Genomic DNA, 27,429 nt, shown 5'->3' with positions numbered 1-27,429 from the left:
TGGGGGTTGCCTGAAACACAGAAGTGGGGGGTCTGGAAATATGAATTGTAATCGGGCATCTTTTTGCAGTAAGGGTTGTAGTTTCCGTGCAGCTCTTCTAAGCACCTCCAGATTTGGATTGTAAGTGACTACTAGAGGCACCCGGTTGCTTTCTTGTTCAGTTTTGTAATGTAGGAGATGATTCCTTGATATTCTGGTGTTTCTTGTAATCTGGTTCTCAATTGTTCTTGGATGGATGCCCTGATTCAAAAAGGTCTTTCTGAGGCCATCAAGGTGTTTGTCTCTATCCATAGGGTTGGAACATATCCGATTGTATCTGATGGCTTGGCTGTAGACAATAGAGTTTTTATGTGTTTCGCATGGAAACTGTCCCATTTAAGGTATGTTGGACGGTCGATTGGCTTCCGGTACAAGAATGTCTCTATTTCATTGTTCTGTAGCTAGATGATGGTGTCCAAAAAGTTAATTTCAGTATAGGAGTAGTTGAGTGTTTGGTTGATGGTGGGATGAAATCGATTAAAGTGTTCATGGAACGTTTTCAGCTGTTGCTCAGATCCCTTCCAGATGATTAAAATATCGTCAATGAAATGATAGTAGGCCAGAGGCCTGATGGGACATGAGGACAAAAAGTCACTTTCAAGCTTGGCCATGAAAAGATTTGCGTACTGTGGAGCCAACTTACTTCCCATCGCTGTACCAGTCTCCTGTAGATATATGTGGTTATCAAATTCAAAGTAATTGTGGGTGAGGATGAATTTTGTAAGTTTCACCACAGAATCTGCATTAATTCCTGTATTTTCCATGAAGATTTTGCAGGCATTTAATCCATCCTGGTGTGGGATATTAGAGTACAAAGATTCCACATCCATGGTGGCCAGGATGGTTCCTTCTGGTAGAGGACCTATTGCTGCTAGTTTATTCAGTAGGTCCGTCGTGTCCTATATGTAGCTGGGTGTATTCTTTACCAGGAGTTTAAGAACACCCTCTACACATCCAGAAACTTGTTCAGTAAAGGTGCCCACACATGAAATAATTGGTCTTCCTGGATTACCAGATTTGTGGATTTTGGGAAGCATATAGAATGTCCCTATTCTTGGACTCTCTGGTAACAAGTTTTCGGCTCTTATGGATTCATCAGGCAGACAAGATACCAACTTGTTTAGTTCCTTGAAATAGTCCTGTGTAGGGCCAGGCTCCAGTTTTTTGTAGTAGCGTGTGTCCATCAGTTGTCTGTTTGCTTCCTTCATGTAGTCTGATGTGTTCATCATCACTATTGCACCACCCTTGTCAACAGGTTTAATAATGATTTCTTTGTTGGTTTTCAAAGATTGTATGGCCTTTCTCTCCTGGGCACTGATGTTGAATGCTTGTCTCCTGTTTGTGTCTAGGATGGTGGATTTTATCACATGTCTGAAGGAGTCTATATATGTATCCAAATGAGGGTTGCGTCCAGGTGGAGGTGTCCAATCTGACCTCTTCTAGGTTGTCAAGATCCCTTTTCCTTCAGTTTGGGTCAATTCTGAATCTTCTGTAGCATTGAAGTATTCCCTCAGGCACAGTCTCCTGAAATAATTTTCCATATCACTGCAGAGTTCAGTTTTATCTAGGGCCTTAGTAGGGCAAAATGAGATTCCTCTAGAAAGCATGGTCAGCTCCGCTTTGTTGGGTTTATAATCTGAGAGATTGATGACACAGTTAGGTGCTTCTGTGTCTGGAGTGGAGTGGTTGTCAGGTTTTGGCTTTGTTTTGTATATGTTTGTATAGCGTCCTGAATTTAGGCGCAATCTGTGTAGCTTCATTTCCTTGTTATGAATCAGAAGGGTCCGTAGTTTGTTTTAGTATTGCTGTAATTTTTGCTCTGTGTTTTCTGTAAGTGTTTTCCTCCGAATTTCAAATTGCCCTTGGACTTTACTCTAGAGGCTGTAGAAGACATGCAAAAGGTGGTTCCTTAGTCTCTCAGAAGTCCTGTGACAAAGGTTTTGTGCATAATGAGTATTGTAGGTATGAAGAATTGAGTTTGTAATCCAGAGTCCTTTAGGAATTAGATTCTCTTTTTTGCATTTAGATAAGAAAAAAATATCGCTGTCCAATTGTGCACGTTTCTTCAGAAGTGGCTTAAGTTCCATGAAGATGCGGTACATTCTGGTTTCCTTCATTTTGATACAGGGAAAAAATACCGTGGGTACGGAAAGTATTCAGACCCCTTTACATTTTTCACTCTTTGTTTCATTGCAGCTATTTGGTAAATTCATAAAAGTTCATTTTTTTTTCTCATTAAAGTATGCTCTGCACCCCATCTTGACAAAAAAAAAATAGAAATGTAGAAAATTTTGCAAATTTCTAACAAAAGAAAAACTGAACTATCACATTCAGACCCTTTGCTCAGACACTCATATTTAAGTCACATGCTGTCCATTTCCTTGTGATCCTCCTTGAGATGGTTCTACTCCTTCATTGAAGTCCAGCTCTGTTTAATTAAACTGATAGGACTAGATTTGGAAAGGCTCACACCTGTCTATGTAAGACCTCACAGCTCACAGTGCATGTCAGACCAAATGAGAATCATGAGCTCAAAGGAACTGCCCAAGGAGCTCAGAGACAGAATTGCGGCAAGGCACAGATCTGGACAAGGTTACAAATTAATTTATGCATTACTCAAGGTTCCTAAGAGCACAGTGTCCTCCATAATCCTTAAATGGAAGAAGTTTGGGACCACCAGAAGTCTTCCCAGACCTGGCCATCCAGCCCAACTGAGCAATCGTGGGAGAAGAGCCTTGGTGAGAGAGGTAAAGAAGAACCCCAAGATCACTGCGGTTGAGCTCCAGAGATGCAGTAGGGAGATGGAAGAAAGTTCCACAAAGTCAACTATCACTGCAGCCCTCCACCAGTCGGGCCTTTATGGCACAGTGGCCCAACGGAAGCCTCTCCTCAGTGCAAGACATATGAAAGCCCGCATAGAGTTTGCTCAAAAACACATGAAGTACTCCCAGACTATGAGAAATAAGATTCTCTGGTCTGATGAGACAAAGATAGAACTTTTTGGTGATAATTCTAAGCGGTATGTGTGGAGAAAACCAGGCACTGCTCATCACCTGCCCAATACAATCCCAACAGTGAAACATGGTGGTGGCAGCATCATGCTATGGGGGTATTTTTCAGCTGCAGGGACAGAACGACCGGTTGCAATTGAAGGAAACATGAATTTGGCCAAGTACAGAGATATCCTGGATGAAAACCTCTTGCAGAGTGCTCTGGACCTCAGACTTGGCCGAAAGTTCACCTTCCAACAAGACAATGACCCTAAGCACACAGCTAAAATAACAAAAGAGTGGCTTCAGAACAACTCTGTGACCATTCTTGACTGGCCCAACCAGAGCCCTGACCTAAATCCAATTCAGCATCTCTGGAGAGACCTGAAAATGGCTGTCCACCAATGTTCACCATCCAAGCTGATGGAACTGGAGAGGATCTACAAGGAAGAATGGCAGAAGATCCCCAAATCCAGGTGTGAAAAACTTGTTGCATCATTCTCAAGAAGACTCATGGCTGTACTAGCTCAAAAGGATGCTTCTACTTAATACTGAGCAAACGGTCTGAATACTTATGACCATGTGATAGTACTGTTTTTCTTTTTTAATAAATTTGCAAAAATTTCTACATTTCTGTTTTTTTTCAGTCAAGATGGGGTGCAGAGTGTACATTAATGAGAAAAAAATGAACTTTTTAGAATTTACCAAATGGCTGCATTGAAACAAAGAGTGAAAAATTTAAAGGGGTTTAAAAGGTCTGAATACTTTCCGTACCCACTGTATATATATGTTTTTGAACCGTGTTAGCCAGTAGATAGAAAAATAATTAGATTTGAGAGTCCTCAGTAGTTGATACCTTTTAATGGCTAACTGAAAAGATGATAACAGATTGCAAGCTTTCGAGACTACTCAGGCCTCTTCATCAGGCATAGTATAACCCAATCTCTAAAGAGTCACATATTTATACACACTAGGACACAGAAATAATGCAATAGATGAGACAGGTAACGTTAACCAGGCAATTACTTTGGGAGAAAGATAAACAGTTCTGGCTGTAAATATTGGATTGGTTCATAGATAAGGGCTAAGCAGAACTTTCTCCCACAGTAATTGCTCTGCTTAACGTTACCTGTCTCATCTATTGCATTATTTCTGTGTCCTAATGTGTATAAATATGTGATTTTTCAGATATTGGGTTATACTATGCCTGATGAAGAGGCCTGAGTAGTCTCAAAAGCTTGCAATCTGTTACCATCTTTTCAGTTAGCCATTAAAAGGTATCAACCACTGAGGACTCTCAAATCTAAATATTTTTCTATCTACTGGCTAACACGGTACAAAAATATATATAAAATATTTTTAAAAACTTTTTTTTTTCTTTACACTAGGTTCAATAGTCTCCATGGGAAACTAGAATCTGCGATCATCAGATCGCCTGTGTGTAGCAGAATTTTCTCACTGGCTATGAGTGATGACTGCTGGGCGGCACATAACAACTGCAGGGTTCTCCTACAGACCCCGAGTTGTCATGCCAACCCATTGCCGACCCGCGGTCATGTGACACGGTGGGACTTATGACATCCTTCTGCCGTGGCCATGTTAAATTCCGCTGTCAGAGATTGACAGTGATATTTAACATGTTAACAGCCATGGGTGGATTGCGATTCCACCCGCAGCTGTTAGGGGCACATGGCTGCCAATCAGATCAGCTGTCATGTCTCCAGAAAGGGGCGGACTCATCGCCAGAGCCCACACCAAAGGGAGAGACCCGACATGTGCCGTACATGTATGGCACATGTTGAAAAGGGGTTAAAAATCTAAAATTATATAAAGGTACTGTAAACAATCACAAGAAAAAATGGAAAAGCCAGAATTGATGTTTTTCAGGTTTGGCAATTCTACCAAAAAATGCAATAAAAAGTGATCAACACATTGTATTTATCCTAATAAGGTATCAATAAAAATGACATATTAGTGTGCAAAAGCAAGCCTTTTTATAGGTCTATTGACCGAAAACAGTTACAGGGCTCAGAAAATTGTGACAAAAACTTTTTTTTTTAATAAATGTCAGAATTGTTTTTAAGCAATAAAATATAAAGACAAAATCTTATAGGTTTGGTATCTACAAAATCGTATCAGCCTTGAGAATCATATTGTCATTTTTACCATACACTGAGCTCCGTAAAAATAAAATCCAAACAACACTTTCGAAATTACAATTTGTTTCCTACTATGTCAGATGTAAAAAAAAAAAAAGTCATGGCTCTTGAAAGAAGGGGAGGGAGAACAAAAGAGAAAAAAATTAGAAAACACCAGGTCGTGAAAGGGTTAAGGCCATGAAAGTCACAGATGGGAATAACTCTTTAATCCCTTAAGGATGGGCGATTTTTTGTTTTTGCTCTTTTGTTTTTGTTCTTATTCCAAAAGCCATAGCTTTTTTATTTTTCCCTCGACATAGCCATATGAGGGCTTTTTTCTGCAGGACGAATTATACTTTTGAACGATATCGTGTGATTTACTGGAAAGTGGGAAAAAAAATTCAAGTGCGGAGAAATGGCAAAAAAAAAGTGCAATTCAGCAATTGTTTTTTTATTTTGTTATTTACAGCATTTATTTTACCGTAAAAAAGCCGAGCTGGAAATCTGATTCTGCAGGTCAATGCGATTACAGCGATACTAAACATGTATATTTTTTATTTTATTTATGAGAGTGGTGAAAAAAAAATTGAAATTTGTAATGAAAAGAATGTGTTTGTGTTGCCGTTTTCCAAATGCTGTAATGTTTTTAATTTTCGGGATATGGGGCTGTGTGAGGTCTTGTTTTTTGCGCTCTGAGCCAATGTTTTTGTTGATATCATTTTGGGGTAGATGCAATGTTTTGATTGCCTGTTATTACATATTTTCTGCATTATTGCGGCAGCCAAAATAATCGCAATTAAGACTATAATCTTCATCACCAGACAGGTGCAGAGGTTGATGTTTCCCTAGATATTCCCAGTGACCCTTTTAAAGCATAGGATGAGGGGCCCATGATGGTTCGGGGGCCTTGATAAAGACTTTGTATTGGAGGCTTCATCTTTGCCTGTGTATGCTTATACTGTTGTGTGTGTATCTTACATAGTTAAATTGGTTGAAAAAAGAAACAGGTCCATCAAGTTCAAGCTTTTTCCACCAGATGTAAATTCTCTATTGCTAGATTTTCTATAACCCACAATGTTTGTTGTGAGAAAAGCATCTTGTGCTGCTGTGACAAATGTTGACATGATGCCAACAACTTTTTATGGAGCACAAGATATGCTCACCAATGCATCTGTGGATCTCTCGCTTTTAGACCTAACATTGTTTTTTTTATGTCCTTAGTCAGCTTCAGATTGGAGAAATTTCACGTATCGGCACACTATATTTACTAGGATGTACCTATCTATACAATTGTTATCACTTAGATATTTTAGTTCGTAATGCAGAGTAACAACCATTTTTGAAAGGTTCTCAAACTTCAGTTTACTTATTTTTCAGCCTACAATTACATCTATTGACTGGTTCATGTGGATCTACTCAATATGTTTACTCTAATAGATTTCATGCTTGTGCGGAGGTAGAACATATCAGATTTAGTTTGCTTGCAGTTTATGAGTTAGCAAGAATGGACAGAGAAGGAATAGGAATAACATAATGTACAGCCTGTGGCTGAGAACATTTCAGATGTAACTTTAATGTTTCATAAATTAGTAAAGACGGCAGAGGAAAGCATTGGTGCCCACAGAATGTCAATAATATTTGGACCACCATTTACGTCAGTCTACACAGTTTGCTTATGAACCACTTCTAAACCATAGCTGTGCTAAAAACTCTAAGTACATGTCCACTTTTAATCGCTTGTATTTTGAAGTTCTACCCTATTTGCTCTACCTTTAGGCTGTGTGCCCACGTAGCATTTTTCAAGCGTATATGCTGCGGAATTTCCGCAGCGTAAACGCTTGAAAAACGCATGGTAATCCGCACCCCATGGTCCCCAATGGGATTCCGCAACTTCTATGCACATGCTGCGGATTTTTCCGCAGCGTTTATGCCGTGTTCAAAAATCCGCAGCATGTCATTTAATTTTGCGTTTCTGCAAGCGGAATTGCCTTAGTCCAATGCATAAAAAACGCAAGGCAATTCCGCATGTGGAAAACGCGTGATAAATGCGCGAAAAATGCGCGATAAACGTGTGCGGAATTCCGCATGCGTTTTTCCGGGAGAGGACTTGCATTTATGCAGCAGAAATTTTCTGCTTCATAAATGCAACGTGGGCACATAGTCTTATAGTCTTTGCTGGATTCACTAAGTAGCACATGTAAAACAGAGTTCACATTTATACACCATGCAATGCTTCAGGTTTCCATTTAAATCCCCCAAAAAAGGGATCCAGACAGAACCTTGGTGAGACTCCCTTTGGACTATGGCATAGAATCTCTTTGCAACATAACTGTATATTGTTATACTATGCTGCCTTACTTTAAGCATAAAGCATGCAATAATTGTTTTAAAATAAGCATTAATCATTGATGTGAATAAATAAAATATTACAAGGTCCATGTCTTGATGCATTTATTGGCCAATGGTTGCAGGTGGTAGAGTTGGATGGCGCAAAGTGTAGGCTACATGACGTTTTCTTTTATCAATACTTTGCTCAATTTCAGAATGGAAAACACAGGTAGAGATCTGCATGTCTGCAATTAGTGACACCACGGAACAAAGTACAAAGTAAAAGCAGAATCAACATAATATGTAAATGAGAATACCTGGAAGGTGTATTATCTGCGGAACGTTGTATCTGCTTGCTGTGCTCTGTGGTTAGGGTCAATCAAAGCAAGGAAGAGCGAGATAGTCGTGGGGTGGGGGACAGGCTTTAGAGTCCGAACACTGTTTACAATAAAGGACATATAGGTAAAAGGAAACTATCATGTAAATCTGTAAACTCTGTGTAAGACAGTGAAGTCGATTAGCACCAGCTGTGTTGTAATGATCCATATCATAGCCTTCCCACTGTGCAGCTTTTCAGCTTCTAATCAGCCTAACTAGTTACAAGTATGTTATTTTTGTTATTTTGTGATGGTACTAGCAGAATCCTTGATAATCCTCGTGTTCACATGACATTACTTCATTTTCCACCCAGCCACTTGTCTTTTTCCACATTTAATGAATAGTTTGGTTGATTTTAATATAGTTTTTTGAACAAATGACACTTAGAGACTCTCAATAAGCACAGCTTGAAAAATGCAGCTGTCTCGTGTTTCTAACTGCTCATGAGTCTTGATATATTGGAGAGTTACAGCCACAAACCAAGCTGTGATTTGTTTTATGAAGGGAAAAACACATATTTGTGAACTGTTCTTCTGAAGTTTAGATGCTAGTAGTCTCTACAGATTAGCTTGAAAATTTGGAATATTCAACATTTAGTCACTGTCTCAGACATAGGTTTGAGTGCTACATGAAAACTGGATGAACGTGGGGATGTCTATGGCATATTTTGCTAAAATGATGCACCAGGTCTAACAAATGTGAAAAAGTCTATTTAGATATCAGTATATACAAGTGCATCTCACTAAATTAGAATATCATCAAGAAGTTAATTTATTTCAGTTCTTCAATACAAAAAGTGAAACTCATATTATATAGAGTCATTACAGAGTGATCTATTTCACGTGTTTATTTCTGTTAATGTTGATGATTATGGCTTACAGCCAATGATAACACAAAAGTCATCATCTCAGTAAATTAGAATACTTTATAACACCAGTTTGAAAAATTATTTTAAAATCCGAAATGTTGGTCTACTGAAATGTATGTTCAGTAAGTGCACTCAATACTTGGTCGAGGCTCCTTTTGCATTAATTACTGCATCAATGTAGAGTGACATGGAGGCGATCAGCCTGTGGCACTGCTGAGGTGTTATGGAAGCCCAGGTTGCTTTGATAGCAGCCTTCAGCTCATCTGCATTGTTGGGTCTGGTGTCTCTCATTTTCCTCTTGACACTACCCCATAGATTCTCTATGGGCTTAAGGTCAGGTGAGTTTGCTGGCCAATCAAGCACAGTGATACTATTGTTTTTAAACCAGGTATTGGTACTTTTGGCAGTGTGGACAGGTGCCAAGTCCTGCTGGAGATTGAAATTTCCATCTCCAAAAAGCTTGTCGGCAGAGGGAAGCATGAAGTGTTCTAAAATTTCCTGGTAGACGGCTACTCCCGGCCAGTGGGCGCAGCCTCACTCTCCATACACTTGCATGGAGCAAGGCTGCACCCTCTAGTCGGCCACACTCACTGGACGGGTGCGTCGCTAGACGCCACGTGACCTTGCTCCATACAAGTATATGGAGCGAGACCACGCCCACTAGACAGGCCCTGACTGGGAGTATGCATAACACATACATACCCTCCGGTCCTGGCTCAGAAACCGGCGAATCCCCGCAGCGCACACTGTGTACGCTTGGGGTATTCATAAGTCTTCAGTCACACCGAGTGACTGCAGACTTATCACTTGTGACCAGACAACCCTTTAAGGAGCAAGGTGTTAAGAGCTGTCACAAATCTATTGTATTTCGTACCTCATTATGTGAATGTCATTCTTCTTAAAACAACATTCTTTATCTTGTACTTTTTGTGATGATCACTTACAATTAGCATGGAGCTATTGATTAATTTATGTGATCTGATTACAAAATAAAATATAGATACATTTTCTTTTAAAATATTTTACTGTAATTTATGTAAATGAATTCTTCTTAGCCAGTTCTAAACACAGTGTCACTAAAAGCAATAATATGTGAAAAATGGATTGGAACTGGAGTTTGGCTGGTGCTTAATATCTGGCTGTGCTTGGTGGCACATTAAATAAATAATTTTACAAAAATGAGTGGAATGAATGAGCCAAGATGTGACTTTTTATATTGACAGCTTAAATAAAGAATATGTTTTGTGTATCTGCTAAGCAGTCAATTACTACTGCATGGTAAATAGAATTAACAGACCTGTCTAATGGCCCCCATACACATTAGGCCAAAGTGGGCTGAACATGCCTATATCAGCGAGATTGGCTGAGAGTCTAATGACTATGTGGGCTTTCTCTCTCTACCCGAAAGATGATGTCGAGGAGAGAATGATTCAGACTGTTGGATTTCCAATGGCTGATCCTTGTATTCGTCCCTGTGGCATGCTGCTGACAGAGGAGTCTGGCCGTGGCTCTCTCATAGAGAGCACAGGAGCACTCGGCAGATCTGAGGACTCTGGTCGAATTGGATGAATGATCATTCAGACTACAGCTATTTGTCTACATTAGTTTTGGTACAATAAATGACTTCACGGTTTGTTTTATCTTTTGCCTAGTAGATCAGTGGAAAGTAATAGAACTTAAAGAGTTTGTCTGGTGAAACCAAGCTATGGAAGGGTTAGGTGATAACTTTCTGATCAGTAGGGGTCTGACTGCTGAGAGCTGCACTGATGGACAGAATGGGGGACTTTTATCCCTGTTAGTATGTAGCGGCATTGCACTTTCTTGAGCACTACTCAATTTATTCCTTATGGGGCTGCCAGAAAAAGGCAAGCTGGACAGCCCCATTGGGAATAAATGGAGCGGTTGGTCGAGCATGCTCACTACCGCTCCATTTTAATGGGAATAAAAGTTCCCCGTTCTGCTGATCGGTGCAAATCTCAGCAGTCGGGAGGAAAATGGAACAGGGTGGGTCAGCATCCGCAGGTAGAAATATGATAAAACAAAAATCACAATTATTGAACATAAGTTAAAAAAGAGGAATAGAAATAAAAGTTAATTATGGCATTGGAGACACCAGGTCTATGCAGTTCGAGTCCACATAGAACTCTTAATCATGATCATGTGAGTTTAACTATATTTCTGCCTGAGGATGCTGAACCACCACATTCCATTTTTCTTCTCCCACTTGATTGCCCAAGCACCAGCCTGAAGCGTGTTTGCCCACCACACCCTGAATTAAATTGCAGTACTTCCCATGGAATTTTGGTGAGCTGATGGAACCCTTCTTTTTTCTGCTAATCTCAGCTGTCAGACCCCTATCTATCAACAATTAAACACCTATCCATGGGTGATAACTTATTTCCACTAGACAACCCCTTTAAGTTATATTACATTCCACTGATATGCTGGACTGATGATAGAACAAAAAAAAAACTAATTGTCCCCAAATTAATGTAGACAAATATATAATATTTCATCACATTATGACATCTTAAAGCCTCCCATACACATTAAGTAGCTGTAGGCTGAACGATCATTTAATCCATAATTATCTCCTGACATTTTGATACACAGGAATCCCGCTGATATACAGTAGGCAGGTTTGGCCCACTTTGTTTTAATGTGTATGGAGGCCTTTAGACGGGTCTGTTAAATTCTACAGTGGGTACGGAAAGTATTCAGACCCCTTTAAAATTTTCACTCTTTATTTCTTTGCAGCCATTTGGTAAATTCTAAAAAGTTCATTTTTTTTTTCTCATTAAAGTACACTCTGCACCCCATCTTGACTGAAAAAAACAGAAATGTAGAAATTTTTGCAAATTTATTAAAAAAGAAAAACTAAAATATCATATGATCATAAGTATTCAGACCCTTTGCTCAAACACTCATATTTAGGTCACATGCTGTCCATTTCCTTGTGATCCTCATTGAGATGGTTCTACCCCTTGACTGAAGTCCAGCTGTGTTTAATTAAACTGATAGGACTTGATTTGGAGAGGCACACACCTGTCTATATAAGACCTCACAGCTCACAGTGCATGTCAGACCAAATGAGAATCATGAGCTCAAAGGAACTGCCCAAGGAGCTCAGAGACAGAATTGTGGCAAGGCACAGATCTGGCCATGCTTACAATAGAATTTCTGCAGTACTCAAGGTTCCTAATATAGCAGTAATTGACTGTTTAGCACAGGGGTGAGCAAGTAATTTTCCAGAGGGGCCACATGAGAGACTGTGACTGTTGTGGAGGACCGAACCAATAGGCTGAAATTGCTCTGCTTAATATTAACATGTTACAATTATGTTAATATTAATTGTACCATTTAATATTGAGTAGAATTAAGTATGCTGACATCCCCTATATACCATATGATCTCACAAACAACCTCCCTATATGCTATATGAGCCAGCACACAGCCCCTCTATATGCCATATGAGCACACACACAGCACCCTATATAACATAAGAGCATACACACAGCCCCCTACACACCGTATTAAACCCCCACATATCTTTTAAATACAGTATGAGCCCCACATAGCCTCCTATATACAGTATGAGCTCCCACATAGCATCCTATATACAGTATAAGCCCCCACATAACCCTCTATATATAGTAAGGACCCACATAGCCCCTTTATACAGTATGAGCCCATATAGCCTCCTATATGCAGTATGAGCCCCCGCAAAGCCCTCTCTATATAGTATGGACTCACATAGTCCCTATATACAGTATAAGCCCCCACATAGCCTCCTATATAAAGTATGAGCCCCCACATGGTCCCCTATATTCAGTATGAGCCCCACATAGCCCTTATATACAGTATGAGCCTCCACATAGCCTTCTATATACAGTATATAATGTATAATATGTTTAAAAATGAATCTTGAAAGCTCAATACAAAAAGTGTAGAATCTGGGCTGCCATAAGGGCAATAGAGATAATATTGCAGTCAGAAGCCAAAGCAAATAAATGACATAGACTCATCTCTTGTCTGCATCCATCCCATCCACCAGTTACTACAAGATTATTTGGGAGACATATTACTTCTAAATTAAGGCGGCTCAATTTAATTGTTAAAGATGAGCATGCCTGGCTTGCAACATGGTGCCCATCGTTTCACTTTGGCTTGAATGTCTCCCATTAATTTCTGACCTGCTTCTTTTGACCAACTGGTAAAAGCTTGTAAAACTGCATACATATATTATGTTCTTTAATTTCAAAATAAGGGTTTTGTTGTACTTTAAAGGAGTATAATAGACTTTCATAGAGGCCCATCACAAAAATGAGTAGGAGATGGTTGTTATACTCAGCATAATAGAAATATAATTGTTCTGTGACCATTACTTCTAATGGTGGCCCTATGTAGAATAACTCAAGTTATACAGTAAGTGCAGAATCATAGTGCAAACATTTGTGTGATATCAGTAATACACATGTGGGGGTAGAGGGTATGGTGTTGTGACTCGCCCAGGGGGATATGGGGGGGGGGGACTCGGTACCCGGGCCTTTTTACCTTCTTGGGATGTCATGGTGGTCGGCTCCCGGGCCCGTACCCTGGGGTCACTCTTAAAAAGGGGGTTGTTGCTTGAAGGGATGAATAACAGTTTTGTCTCGTGACGCCATCTGTGGTTCCTGGTAATGAGTACCAGCGCTGCTGCGGACCCCTTTGAGCAGATGTTAGGGCAGCTGGGTTGGTGCGGCTCTCCACAGGCAGAGCTCAGCTCCAAGGCAGTGTAGGTGCAGATGGTGATGCTGGGTGTTGTAGTGCAGGAGCGATAACGTGGTAGAAATAACTGACAGAAACAGTGGGGTGCAGTCATCCGAGTTTACTCACAGTTATTTAGGTTCCTCAGGTGGAACTATACAGGTGACCGTCTCCCACATCGCGCTGCGTTTACCAGGCAGGGTTCAGCACTCCCTCAAGTATCTCAAGAGCACTTAACGGGACCCCTCTCTGTATGTTCCTTTCTTAGCCGACTTCCCGCATTGGGTCTCTCCCTCCTGCCCTGCGCCCCGCCACACAAAGTCCCGATCAGGTACCTTGAGATCCCTCTGGGCAACTTGGAGTTCCCAGACCTTACTTGGTGCACTTTTCGTCGGCTTAGGTGCGGATGTGGCAACTGCACCTTGAAAGTGCAGAAGCCTCCGGTTTTCTAGCTGAGACTTAAAGTAACTTGGCTAGTCCAGGGACCGGTTCCCTTCTTGCGCCTGATCCCTCTTCCGCCTGGCAGATTCAGGCGTATGGGTGCCGCCCTGCACTCACCATACCCCCTGGGATCCCTTCCGTTACTGGAGTCTTCCTCCCTTGCTCCCACTCCTCTCTCAGTCTTGGGCATGAGAGGCCGAGCCTGCCTCCCGAGCAGAGCTCCTGAAGAGCCTCTGTTATCTTTGCCCTTCCAGCCGGCCTGGAGTAGTGTAGTGTTGAGTGCAGGTGTTAGGGTCCCGGGCAGTACTCCATTCTTACCTGAGAGAAGGAGATGCCACACCTCTGGATGAGGTGCAGTACTTCTGTGGCGACTGAACCCTCAGGGGCGCCACAGTTGCACCCCTTTGGAAATCACTGATATTTTAACTGTATGGGAAGGAACCAGTGGAAAAGGAAGCAAGTCTCTGCAATAGAGCTTCAGTGGTGGCATTGTTCTCCCTTAAACAGGCAAGTCAGGGGACCTACAGCAAGAGGTGGATAGTAACGTTTCTAAGAGAATGGTGGGAACGTCCTTAGTGCTGGACGGACCTGGAAGCTGCGGTCAGTGAGACGGTGTCAGTAAGGTTGGGAACATATAGAAAGGAGACAGCGGAAGAGTCTCCCTTAAGTCTGTTCACAGGAAGTGAAGTGTAACAGCCACAGTGAAACACATTGACCCGGGTGGTGCTACATTGGTATTATGGAGGCACTCGGCTTAACCTGTAAATTTACAGTAACGTTCATTACAAGTACTGTGTCGCCGCCATTAACCACCAAGAATGTGCCTCTGTATTGTGCAAAAGAGAACAGCAAGTTTATTTCCTGCTATCCTTTGTATACCAGTTGGATTGTCAGTAAAATGGACTTTGTTTTTAACAACTTGTCTGGTTTCCTCATCATGGTGTTAAAGGGGTCCGGCGCCACACAGATCATGGCAGAGCTGAACCTGAATGTGCCCGCAGCAACATCACCACACACACTCACCCACCCAGGGACCCCATTTTACTGTAACGTGCCAGGGTGTGGAAGACGAGTCCCTCGACCATGGCTACCGCCCTGTGCCTCGTTACATATAGAGTAAGGGACTGTATATAAAGTATAATTAAAATTGAACTATAATATTTTGGCTAGTCATATCAATACATGATTTAGTTTCTGGAAAGATTTGTGTTAGTTCTTAGAAAAGTATATTTAGTTTCAAAATCAATATTGTCATTAATATTAAATATTAAATATTAATATTAAATCCAGCAGTGGTCATTTGATACTGTATGAGAGCACCTTGAGAGAAAGATCTATGTGACATAGCAATCTAAGGAAACATATTGTCCAGAAGAGTCTAATATGTACCTTGTAAGTCACCTCTGCCTTATCTGCGGACTGGGCTGTCTTATAAAATGAAGATGTTCTAGCTCTTTATATATCTGTGCATTTGTTTTGAAATCGATCTTATAAATATAATGGTAGAGGAAATTTTAGGAATATCAGCAACCTCTGAGTACTCTGAGTAATTCCAAGACCATTTAAGAGTATTAGATTTCAGGTTGACTTCTATAAGGTCAAGGAACTCAAAGGTGACTTTCAATATTTACATCAGTAATAAAATGTTCTAATTTTTGAGTAGAATTTTTCACTGTTGTAATTGCATGCCTTATATTAAAAAATCCATTTATGATCTGCTATTTGTGAGTGTATATTGTAAAAGGAGAAATGCTTGTAGAGCCAAAGCAAAATATACAGGTATACTTATATTTTTATTGTCATACTAGCTTTTAAGAATGAAGAGTTCAAAAACTAGTAAATGATTAATTCTGCATCTCAGAAAGGGAAAGTGACAGCATCATATAACAGAGGTACGGTGAAAGTGGATGATGATGGAAAGCATAAGAAGTGAGAAGTCATGAAAGGTGCCAAAAATGATTTTGGTGGCTAGAAACTGATGCCATTAGAATTGTACTTGACAATATGAAAAAGATTAATAAGAGAAACGTTATGGTTGCAGAAAATGAAAAGGAACAATAGCAGGAAAATTATATATTTTAAAGGGCATGCATGCTATGGATGCGCCATTTCTGGGGCGGCTGACGGATGGTGTTTCTAGCCTGGGAGGGGGCCAATATTCATGCCACCCTTCCTGGGCTATTAATATCAGCCCCCAGCTGTCTGCCTAGCCTTTGCTAGCTATTAAAATAGGGGGGACTTCACGTAATTTTTTTGGGCGGTCCCCCATTTTAATAGCTAGTAATGGCTAGGTATTCAGCTGGGGACTGATATTGGTAGCCTGGGAAGCTCCATGGGTATAACCCCCTTCCCAGGCTTCAAACATCTGCCCCAGCCGTCTGCTTAACCTCCGCTAGAGACTAAAATTACGGGGAACCCCACGCCAATTTTTTTTTTAATAAATCCTTTATTTTAACACTAAATGACAAGTACAGTAACCAACACTGTCACTGTACTTCTTATATATGTGACTGACATGTTTCTATCTATCTAATCTATGTGTGATGCTCTATTCTTTCTGTTCTAAATTGTCGGGTACCGATGCTGAATTGCCGGCCGGCTTTCTTAAAGAGAGTGTCTTCTGAGCAGTTTGTCAGCTTTTGGACACCTTTGAAGGTGTTTTCTATGTGTTTTTAGTTGCCTGCCACTGGTTTTAACGGTGTTCGACGTTGTTCGACAGTGTTCTAAGGTGTTCGACCAACAGTTCCACGAACATCCCGGTGTTCACCGAACCGAACCGAACCCGAACACTACAGGGGTGGGTCAACACTAGTCATAAAGAAAAAATAATAAACCACCATAATCCTCACCTATCCGCCATAATCCAGGTAATCCCGAGTGTCTCACAGAGATCTCACTGATAGAACAGTCACATCGGTTCTATTTTAGACCGTGTACCGGGGAGGTCTCTCTCAGAATACAACGGACCAAGGACAAAGGATACTAGCAGACAGTTTGCTGGGAAACACCTTTTTTACTAAGAACAGGAACTGGGTTGCCCCAGCAATACAAGAAAGGAACACAAATAAACTTCACACACACCTAGCTCAAGACAACTAGGACCCCTGCCCTGCACAATTGATAGGACCAGGATGTACTACACGATGAACTATAATTTGCCTAACCAGTGGTTCCACCTAATGCGGTAACAGAGTGTTACCCACAGCAATGATGTAATCAGATGGGTGCAGTGGTTGCAGCGCAAAAGTTCACAAACTTAACAACACTCTAAGTTTACAATACTGTTATTCTATCTATATACAAGCTCCCCACAGGGGGTTGTCTCTAGCTAAGGTTCACCCAGACTTGACCGCAAACAGTGTCTCTAACTGAGATCCTGTGTTTGGCGCCAAACTCTTCCTGCTATTTGCGTGCACACATCCACCGGGATCCCTGTGGTGGAGCCTGAGCTCCGGACTTACCAGCCATTAACTGTTCTCTGAAGAAGCTGTCTGATCCTCCGATCAGGCACTTAGCTGGGAGACCGAGAAGAGGGCCCTCACCTTGTCACAGGGGCACAGTTTCAGTCTGACAGACTAGCAGAAGGCCATTCACACCACTCAGGTGCCTTGGCGGGAATCCAAATCTGCATCCAACTGTAGTCGTCCCCCCAAAGTGATTCTTTCTCTTTGGCTGGAGTCACAGGCAAAGCTTCACCTTCACTCAAAGCTCTGTTCCGCTCCCAGCATGCTTCAAACACCGAGCTCTTTTGATGCAGCACCACAATCTGCTTCCTCTCCTCACTACTTGGTTTCACAGACTAACACACCATCATGTGCACCATAGAGTCCCTTTTAGAGGCAACAGAGACCTCTTGTGGCTGGAGGCTGATACCGCAGCAATGTCCACACATCTCCCTCTCACACTATGACATCGATTATATCTGGCAGCCGACAATACACTGACAGGAGCGTGTTCGCTCCCGCAGTGTATAGTACTGAGCTGCCAGGGGAGAGGTCACTGGAGTTCATAAGCTGATGAAGCTCCGGTGATCTCACTTACGGCACCACGGCTGTGTAAGGAAATTGTCACCCAGCAGTGGTGCTGTAAGTGAGGTCACAGGAACTCATTAGCTGATGAACTCAAGTGACTTTTCTCACTGCAGCTCAGCGCTATACACTGACACAGGAGTGATTTTACTCCTGTGTCAGTGTATAGCCTGCTGTCCTCTAGAACATTCATTTCAGTGTTGCTGATGTGACTGTCCCACGAATGGGTCACTTCTAGAGCAGTCACATCAGCAATCACTGTTGCAATGTGGCTTTGAATCAGCATCAGGAAGTAAGTGATGAAAACGCCTGATGACAACTGATGCATATTTGCATCAGTTTTACCATCAGTTCTGACCTGTTGATGCTGCTCTACACTTAGCCTGATGCAATGTATATGGGTGAACCCAGCCTCAGAAATGACAGTAGTAGACTGTGATAGTTCTTCTTGATGTCACTTGCAGCTAACCACCCTAACCCATACATACATTAAATCAGAAAGAAAAGATATTTATCCTGCACATGAAATATTGTACCTAAGCTAGGGTTATGAGCTTTAATTTGGTACCAAGATCTAGCCCTCATTGTCTAGCCATGGAGAACACTTATAGACATATTGCATTACTAGCATATGCAGCAGTAAAATTGTTGTATTGGAGAAACAATAAAATAATGACTGATGTAGCTATTAATTCCTGTGTTACACATGTATACTTCATAAGGATCAATAATTCATAAATAAATACAATTTATTGCTTTTACAGTTACATAATTAGTGATATTGCACATTCTGTAAGTCACCCAAACGTCAAGATGCAATATTTTGGAAATTCCGTTAATATGAGGAAAGACTTTGGAAAATTTAATTTGAGACTGGATGTAAAGCTAAACTGTTGCAAGGGGTGGGAGCTAAATGTAGTGTGAATTTTATTATTTTATTAGCACTTGCAGAAATAACTTTTAGTACTTTCCATGCAAGTTAAATCTTGGTAAAACGAGCATATGATAATGAGACTTTTGCAATAATATAACAACAGCATGTGTTGAAACTTTAGACATTAACGTATAACTGTCTTTTTAATTTGTATTTCATAAATCAATATTGCTCATGAAGATAAGAAACTTTGTAATATATCTTATCAGAGAAATCTGCTTCTTTATCCGCCAGGACTGATCATTCATTTTCAAAATTCTCATTTCCAAGGTTAAATCCGTCTTCGGTGAAGGCCGATTTTTACATTAATGAGATAGGAGCTGACAGTTGCTACTAATGAGATTCTATCTTGAAGGGAGAAAGTAGAAGGATGGAGGATCTAGAACAGGGGTTCCCAACTTGTAGCTTGGGGGCCACTTGTGGCTCGTAGTCCCATGAATTGTGGATCGCTTCTGTCTGCCAGCTTGGTGCATTATCTCCAGGTCTATCAAACAGCTATGAAGAGCACGTCTCAAAATTTAGAATTTTTTGAGTAGCTCAGCACAGAGGAGCAAATCTGGATGCACATATACTAATCTTAGGAGTTTATAGATAATTTAAATCTGGTAAGCTGGAGACAGGATGATACTATCTGTCAGAGGAGGTGCTTGAAGTTGGATGCGACAGTGTGTTGGGAGTGCTTGATGGGAAAATACTGAATGGGGGTATTGTGGGACCCCCTGGATTTTGGTATACTGCTTCAGGGTGATTTCTGTGGAAAAGCTTTTGTCATCATTATACCCATAATGGGGTCTTTTGTTGCCACTACTGAGAGGGGGGCGGGAGCTGGATGTGGCTCATGACGCTCTCTAAGAGCTGAATGTGGCTCTCAAGGTCAGAAAGGTTGGGGACCACTGATCTAGAGGAACAGCTCCTTCTCCTTCCTCCTCTCTTCATAGAATCTAATATAAATCAACTGTCATCTATCTCAGCAATGTAATAATCTGTCTTCACTGAATACAGATTTTATCCATGATTTGAAAATTTTGAAAATGAATGATCAGTCCTGTCAAAGAAAGTAGCAGATTTCTCTGATAAGATATATTACAAAGTTTATCATCTTCATGTGAACAATTGATTTATAAAATAAAAATTAAAGCGTTGATTACTAGTTAACGAAAATCAAATTTCCCCCTTTCAATCCCTTAAATATGATTGGCTTTATTGGTCTTTGAAATTACATAAAAATTATCAGTCACAATGTATTCACAAGATATTATAGCCACTGGAGAAACTAGTAATGATTAAATTGCTACCCTTGGGCTTTGTTTGCCTTTGCCAGAATGAGTAGACAAGTACCTGTAACAGGGAATAAGGAAAATAAATGATGCCATTCTGATTTTGAAAGAAAATTCTTTCCGCAATGATCTATATTTTAAAATAAAATACTACTTACATATTGCTTGAGAGCTATAAAATAGGACTGCAAGCAAGTGCTGAGAGCACGGTTATTTTGCTTAATCATAGCAGGTGCTGTAATTTCCTTTGAACATAATTATACTATTCATTCAAAATAGCGCTGTGTGTATTGACTGGATCAGCTTTTTCTTTGCTTTACAATGAAGTTTCTTTCAAGAGGCCAGACAATGTGATATAATATGCCCCGTGATTTCTCTGATTCCATACTTTAACTTGGAAAATAAGACACGCCATTTGTTATATCATTGATAGGAACTGCTAAAATCATTTGAACCCAGTTTAGCATGCATCTGTTAAGTGAGTTATATGTGTAAAACTTTATCAGATTTTAAAAGTTTAGCTTATCTACCCAATTTCTTAAAAATTTCCCCGCATTTATTTACAATTGTCCAATGGGTTCCGAGAAGGGCCTTCAACTCTCGACACATGAATGAGTTAAAATTGCATTACAAAATCAAAAAAATTGTAATCTCACTGGCCTGTGCAAATATATACAAGATCTATACGAAAACTGGGATATGAATTATTATTTCAAGAACTGAACAAAAAATGGTACATCCTTTAAGTGTTGAGAAAGGACGATTCAAACATCATCATAAAAAAAATTAATGCGCTATCACAGCGGATACAATAAGTACTGGTTCTGCTAAGTCCTCATTCACACGTCCGTGTTTAAACAGGAGAGTGAAAAAATGGTACCGGTGTCGTCAGTGTTTTGGATCAGTGTGTTATCGGAGTTTTTCACGGATGGATAAATAATTTACAAAGCTTCTCCTAGACCTTACAATGTTATATATGGACAGTACACTGATTACACTCTGATGCCATCCGTGTGCTGTACGTACTTTTCACTGAACCATAGACTTGTATTGGTACTTTCATCTGTGATACCGGAGAAAAATGGACTCTGTGATTTTTGCACAGACACAGGGTCCATGACAGAACACGTACATGTGAATAGCAACATAGATTAGAATAAATGGAAAGGAAAGCATCTAAGTTTTAAGGGAGGGTAGATCACAAATGTTGTACTGCATCAGAGTCCACATAAAGAGAACACACATGGTTGATTGCAGACAAGAGTGGGAAAGGTCATTAAATAAAGATTTAACTATATAACTGATTCGATAGATTTAATAGGAACCTACTACATCGAATAAAACTATTAACCTGCAGATATAGGGTTAAGCTTAAGGTTAATAGAATTAGAAAGTCGTCCAGCCACGTTAGTGAAAGCGTGGCTCCCAGGAGAAAATGAACTTTATTCCTCCAAATATAGGGTTAGTCTGCAGGTTAATAGTGTTAGAAAGGTGCCTGGTACCAGGGAGAAAATTAAAGGGAACCTGTCAGGTGGCCCTTGTCCTCCAACCCAGCAGCATTTACCTCTATAATGTTATTCAGTGAAAACAAGGTTTAAAAAAAGCATTTATAATGTCCCCGCTTGCTATGCTAATGAGGGCTTTAACTAGTCGATGGGGCGTTAGTTTGCCCAGACTAGTCAGTCCTGTTTCCATGTTATCACACCCCTGTGGGCGTGATAACACAATTTGAACGAGCCGGCGTAATCGCCGCTCATGCAAATCTTGCACATGCGCACCGCTCATTCCGGCAGCATCACTGCGTCTCTGAAACCAGGTGCACGCTTCCCGGCTTCAGTCACTTCCCGGATTTATTTCAGGAGGATTAAAGCTCATTATGTCTCAGGCACCAGGTACCTTTCTAGCAATATTAACTTGCAGATTAACCATATATCTGCAGGTTAATAGCGTTATCATTAAGCATAATAAACTTAAGATAAGGTGAGGTAGAGCAGAGAAAGCCAACACAGCCAGGAGCTATAGGATCCGTACCAGAAAAACAGTACAGATAGCTATTTACAGGAGTTGCACAGACTATACAGCAAAAGAATGGAGGGGAATTGCTCATGAAAGTTGCTAAATTATGGATTTAGCAAGCAAAGAATTTCAGTGTGAAAATACTGTATATATATATATATATCTTGCTTCAACATAAAACAGGAAATACAATGGAAGAATTCCAAAACAGACATGTAAAATAAACATTGCTGAAAGCATGAATTCTTTTTTTTTATGCCTTCTTGATCTTCAAGAAAGTAGAAAAAAGTGAAAGGGAATAGAAAATGATTTCCTTTTGATGACAGATAAGGTGTCTTAAACATTTTTAAGGATGTTTGTAGGTTAATTAGTAAACCAAGTTTGAATGTTTCAGCAGCAACTAAACCCACAAAAATAATAAAATCTATCATAAGAAAAGTAACTATAGTTTTTTTGCTTCTTTTGTGCTTCATTCACACTATTAGGGTAAAACTTATCTATATCTGCTACCCACAATAGAGTAATACATTTAAAGAAGACTTGGACAATGTTTGCTCTTTTTGCATTTCCGATGCTCCAGAGTATTCTTTTATTTTTTTTACTTATTTAATTTTTCAAATTTGCCACATATTTCCAAAGATATATACCTTTCAAGTTAGTGCTAATTTTTATGATCGTCATACACCAAAGAGGCTTTACTACCTGATTGATACCGGATTGTTTGAGGGCGTGCTTAGGCTGCTCTGTATAACTAGCCGGTGCATAATATCTAATGAGAACAAAAACTGGCCAGTTTTGACCAAGTGACAGGTCTTCTTTAAGCTCTTGTACTTCATTACAAAATCTATACCAGACAGAATTTTAACACAAGCGTCTTCTCAGGTGTTGGAAGAATTTAGCCCTCATTTATCAATACTGATGTTGTTCATGCCCGTCTTGATGAGGGTACGTGGTGAAGTCAAAGGTGCCTCATTAATTTATACTGTAGGTGTGCGTCTCACAACGAATTCATCATGAATTAGATGAGTGGACATCCCCATGCCCATTTTGACAGAGTCGGACAGGACTGGCGTTAAATTTCAAAAGTCCCAAAACTTTTGCACAACATGATGTTTCTATTGTAAACACTTTAATGAATTGGGAACTTTGTGTTCCTTTATGCACCAGGGACTTGAAGTGACTGCTAGCTTTGCACCTCCTATATTTATGACCCTGTTCCGCCACATTATGAGCTCTTCTGTAACTGATATTGCCATACAAGCACTTTCGTGTTGAAAAAAATTCAGCGGTTCCATGAATATTTTTGACCTGAATGCCTTATGTTCAACGGATTTACAATGATAAATCTTCCACGTGTGTCTTACTTCTCCAATATGATACATTTCAATAGTGAGGTATTTACCTAACCCAATTATTTAGTTATCCTGGATGTAATTACAGTGATTAAATCTGAGAGGAAGGTTTCTTTTACAGCTAATAATTAACTAAGCCCATGTTAAAGCGGACTAGAGAATACAAAAACAGACAAATGTATTACTCTGACAATGTTTTATAGGTTTGCCAAATACTTAATAATTATATTTTTAACTAACCTACAATAACTGTTTATTTTCTATCTACTTCCATTTATCTAAATGATTTTAGCCAACATGGGAATTTATGTTGTTTTAAATACAATCACATTTATAAAACAACATTGTCATTAAGGGCTCATGCTCATGTGAAAAGTGTGTGCATGGAGCCTGTACAACAGCACACGGAGTCCCTAAACACTGCATGTGCTGCCATATGGTGTCCCCATACAGCAGTTAATAGGGTTGGAATTACACAGTCAGCTTTTTATGTAGTCAAACATAGGACTGAATACCAGAGATAAGAGAAGTGATTGTTAAATGTCTTTTTTCCTTCACTTTTGATCCATTCCTGGCTTTCACTCAGAGAGCTGCATCAAAAACTGCTCCAAAAAAGCATGGTGGAAGTCACACTAAGTTGTCATTTTGGTATTACTTAAATATACAGACAAAATTACATTTGGTCATCAGATTATGAGCGTATAATTAGACATGGCAATCAATATGGTTGCACGTTTTGTTTTAATTTTTTCATAATAGACTGCCACAGCAAAACCGGAAATTGGAAAACTTTGGCTACTGCTCTAACTTCTGATTTACAAACATTCAATCATTTTGAAAATTTGTTTGAGAATCAGCTTAAATGCTCAGTAAAGTGGGGCATGTCAACTTTTTGGAGATCTTTATAGCCTATCCTATTAGTAAAACATTAAAATAGATAATTTATTAATCACTATTAGCATGGGAAGGCATAATATTAAACTTTGGTATTGCGTAATCATACTCACATACTCATAATCATGTTTCCAGGTCATTAAAAAAAATAAAAAACCTCCAAAAATCCATTGCAGAATTGTATTTTTTCACCCTTTTATCAAACTTGAATTTTTTTTCTTATTTTTTAGTACATTGTATGATAAAATAAATGTTGTCATTCAATACTACAACTCGTCTCACATAAATAAGCTCTACTACTGCTATGTCAATGGAATAATAAAAAAGTTATGGTTCTTAGAAGGAGGGGAGGGAAAAATGAAAACATTGTGACAAAAATCGGCTGTGTAGGCAAGGGGTTAAAGGAAATCTGTCAGCAGGTTTTTTTCTGCCTCTGAGACCAGCATACTATAGGAAAAGAGACACTGATTCCAACGATGTATCACTTAGTTTGCTGGGTGCAGCAGTTATGACACAATTAGAGGTTTTAGATGTAGCAGAGATCAGAAAGCTGACCCCACCCACATCACACTGTGTAAATTGTTTATTGACAGAGAGCTGCTTATCAAATTAAGGGGCGTGGTAGGACTAGGCATCATGTAAGCATTATTCCTGGCAGTGATTATCTCCTGGTGATAAAACCTTCATTGTATGGAAACAACAGCACACAGCCTAATAAGTGACACATCCCTGAAATCTGATTGCAAAAACCTACTGACAGATTTACTTTAAAGACTTCCAAATTTTAAGTCTGGAATATAAGCATCTTTTAATATCCTCAAGCTACTGTACCATATGCTTACGCTGCTCATTATAATAGATCATGTCTAAAATTTAATTTTCTGAAAAAACCCTCAACTTATAAAGTATGCACTAATTATATCTTATTTCTTTTGTTTCCTTACAGTTCATCGCCTTTGCTTCCTTGTTCTTCATCTTGGTATCTATAACAACGTTTTGTCTGGAGACCCATGAAGCATTTAATTCCATCATCAATAAAACTGAAACTGTGAATAATGGCACAGAAATGGTGTCATTAATTGAAATTGAGACTGACCCTGCATTGACATACGTTGAAGGAGTTTGTGTGGTATGGTTTACATTTGAGTTTTTAGTACGCGTCACTTTCTGCCCTGACAAACTTGAATTCGTCAGAAATCTACTAAACATTATAGATTTTGTGGCTATATTGCCATTTTACCTGGAGGTTGGACTAAGTGGGCTGTCCTCCAAAGCTGCTAAGGATGTATTAGGATTCCTCAGGGTTGTGAGATTTGTCCGCATCCTCCGAATTTTTAAACTTACTCGCCATTTTGTAGGACTAAGAGTGCTTGGGCACACTCTTCGAGCTAGCACTAATGAATTTTTGCTTCTCATAATATTTTTGGCTCTAGGAGTCTTAATATTTGCCACAATGATCTACTATGCTGAGCGAATAGGTGCCAGTCCAAATGATCCATCAGCAAGCAAGCATACACAGTTTAAAAATATTCCAATTGGTTTCTGGTGGGCCGTGGTCACTATGACTACATTGGGGTATGGTGACATGTATCCCCAGACTTGGTCAGGGATGTTGGTAGGAGCACTATGTGCTTTGGCTGGTGTACTTACAATTGCAATGCCTGTTCCAGTCATTGTTAACAATTTTGGAATGTACTACTCCCTTGCTATGGCAAAACAGAAACTTCCAAGAAAACGAAAGAAATATATTCCTCATGGACCTCAGGCTGGCTCTCCTACATTCTGCAAGATGGATCTTAACATAGGATGCAACAGCACACAGGTGGATACATGCCTTGGTAAAGACAACCGGCTGATGGAGCACAACATGTCAGGTATGGTAGAAGAATAGTAAAAAAGATCAAGTGCAATTACTTTTCTTAGGATATAGTAAAACGTTGGGACTGTATTGTAGTATATTCAAGACATTGGTGTTTTTGTTAGGTTATAAGTAGATATCATAATGTGAATATTGGGTATACGTATATAACCATATTGAATATCATAACATAGAGGATGCATAGCAAAAGAAAATAATTATATTTTTTAGGATTACTTAACTCAAGATTATTATATGTGATTAACAACTAATGTCAAAACTGAATCCAAAGAATCTACATGGAAAGAATACCATGCATGGTTTTAAGAGCCAATTATGAATATATGTGGTATGCATTCCTTTTACAGATTTACACCAAAGTGTAATTATTAAGATTTCATTCAGTTAGTAAATGATTAAGAATCCTCAGACTCAGTATACTAACATTACGTAGTATACATTTTACAGTATTACTGAATTTATATCTGAGCGTACTGTGGGTCATGGTTATAACTATTAGATGATTAGGGTATAATTTTACCTTATTGGGTTTTATTCAATTTGTTGCCCTTCCCTATCCAATAGTACAGTGTTTCACTTTTGGGTACAACACTTTTGCATTTCTTGACTAGTATATCCTAACCCTTTTACTGCCAAGGTTTTTTTCCAACATTTTGCATCTCTGATAGCCAGGACAATCTTTGTACTTGACATGTAGAAATAAAATCTAAATGACCAAATGCAATTTAAAATAACCCCCCCCCCCCCCATACCTATATACACTGCTCAAAAAATTAACCACTTCGCACCAGAGCCTGTTTTTGCCTTCGTGACCGGGCCAATTTTTTCAATTCTGACCACTGTCACTTTATGAAGCAATTACTCTGGAACGCTTCAACGGATCCCCCTGATTCTGAGATTATTTTTTCGTGACATATTGTACTTCATGATAGTGGTAAAATTTATTTGATATCATATGCGTTTATTTGTGAAAAAATCGGAAATTTGGCGAAAATGTTGAAAATTTTGCAATTTTCAAACTTTGAATTTTCATGCCCTTAAATCAGAGAGATATGTCACACAAAATACTTAATAAATAACATTTCCCACATGTCTACTTTACATCAGCACAATTTTGGAAC

The 27,429-nt window shown here is 39.6% G+C and overlaps 1 protein-coding gene across 9 annotated transcripts in view; it reads left to right on the top strand.

Annotated features, from left to right (window-relative positions):
- The window catches only part of KCNC2 (potassium voltage-gated channel subfamily C member 2), a 234,658-nt gene that overhangs the window by 169,486 nt on the left and 37,743 nt on the right, over positions 1–27,429 (top strand). For all 9 annotated transcript variants that reach the window (XM_073651800.1, XM_073651802.1, XM_073651803.1 and 6 more), the window contains exon 3: positions 25,376–26,303. In XM_073651800.1, the coding sequence (XP_073507901.1) occupies positions 25,376–26,303 (928 nt within the window). The remainder of the gene's footprint in view (positions 1–25,375; positions 26,304–27,429) is intronic.

Source organism: Phyllobates terribilis, unplaced genomic scaffold, assembly GCF_046119375.1.
Source record: "Phyllobates terribilis strain yellow unplaced genomic scaffold, ASM4611937v1 Scaffold_11__3_contigs__length_659146591, whole genome shotgun sequence".
Lineage (NCBI taxonomy): Eukaryota > Metazoa > Chordata > Amphibia > Anura > Dendrobatidae > Phyllobates > Phyllobates terribilis.
This window is presented reverse-complemented; position numbering and strand designations above follow the sequence as displayed.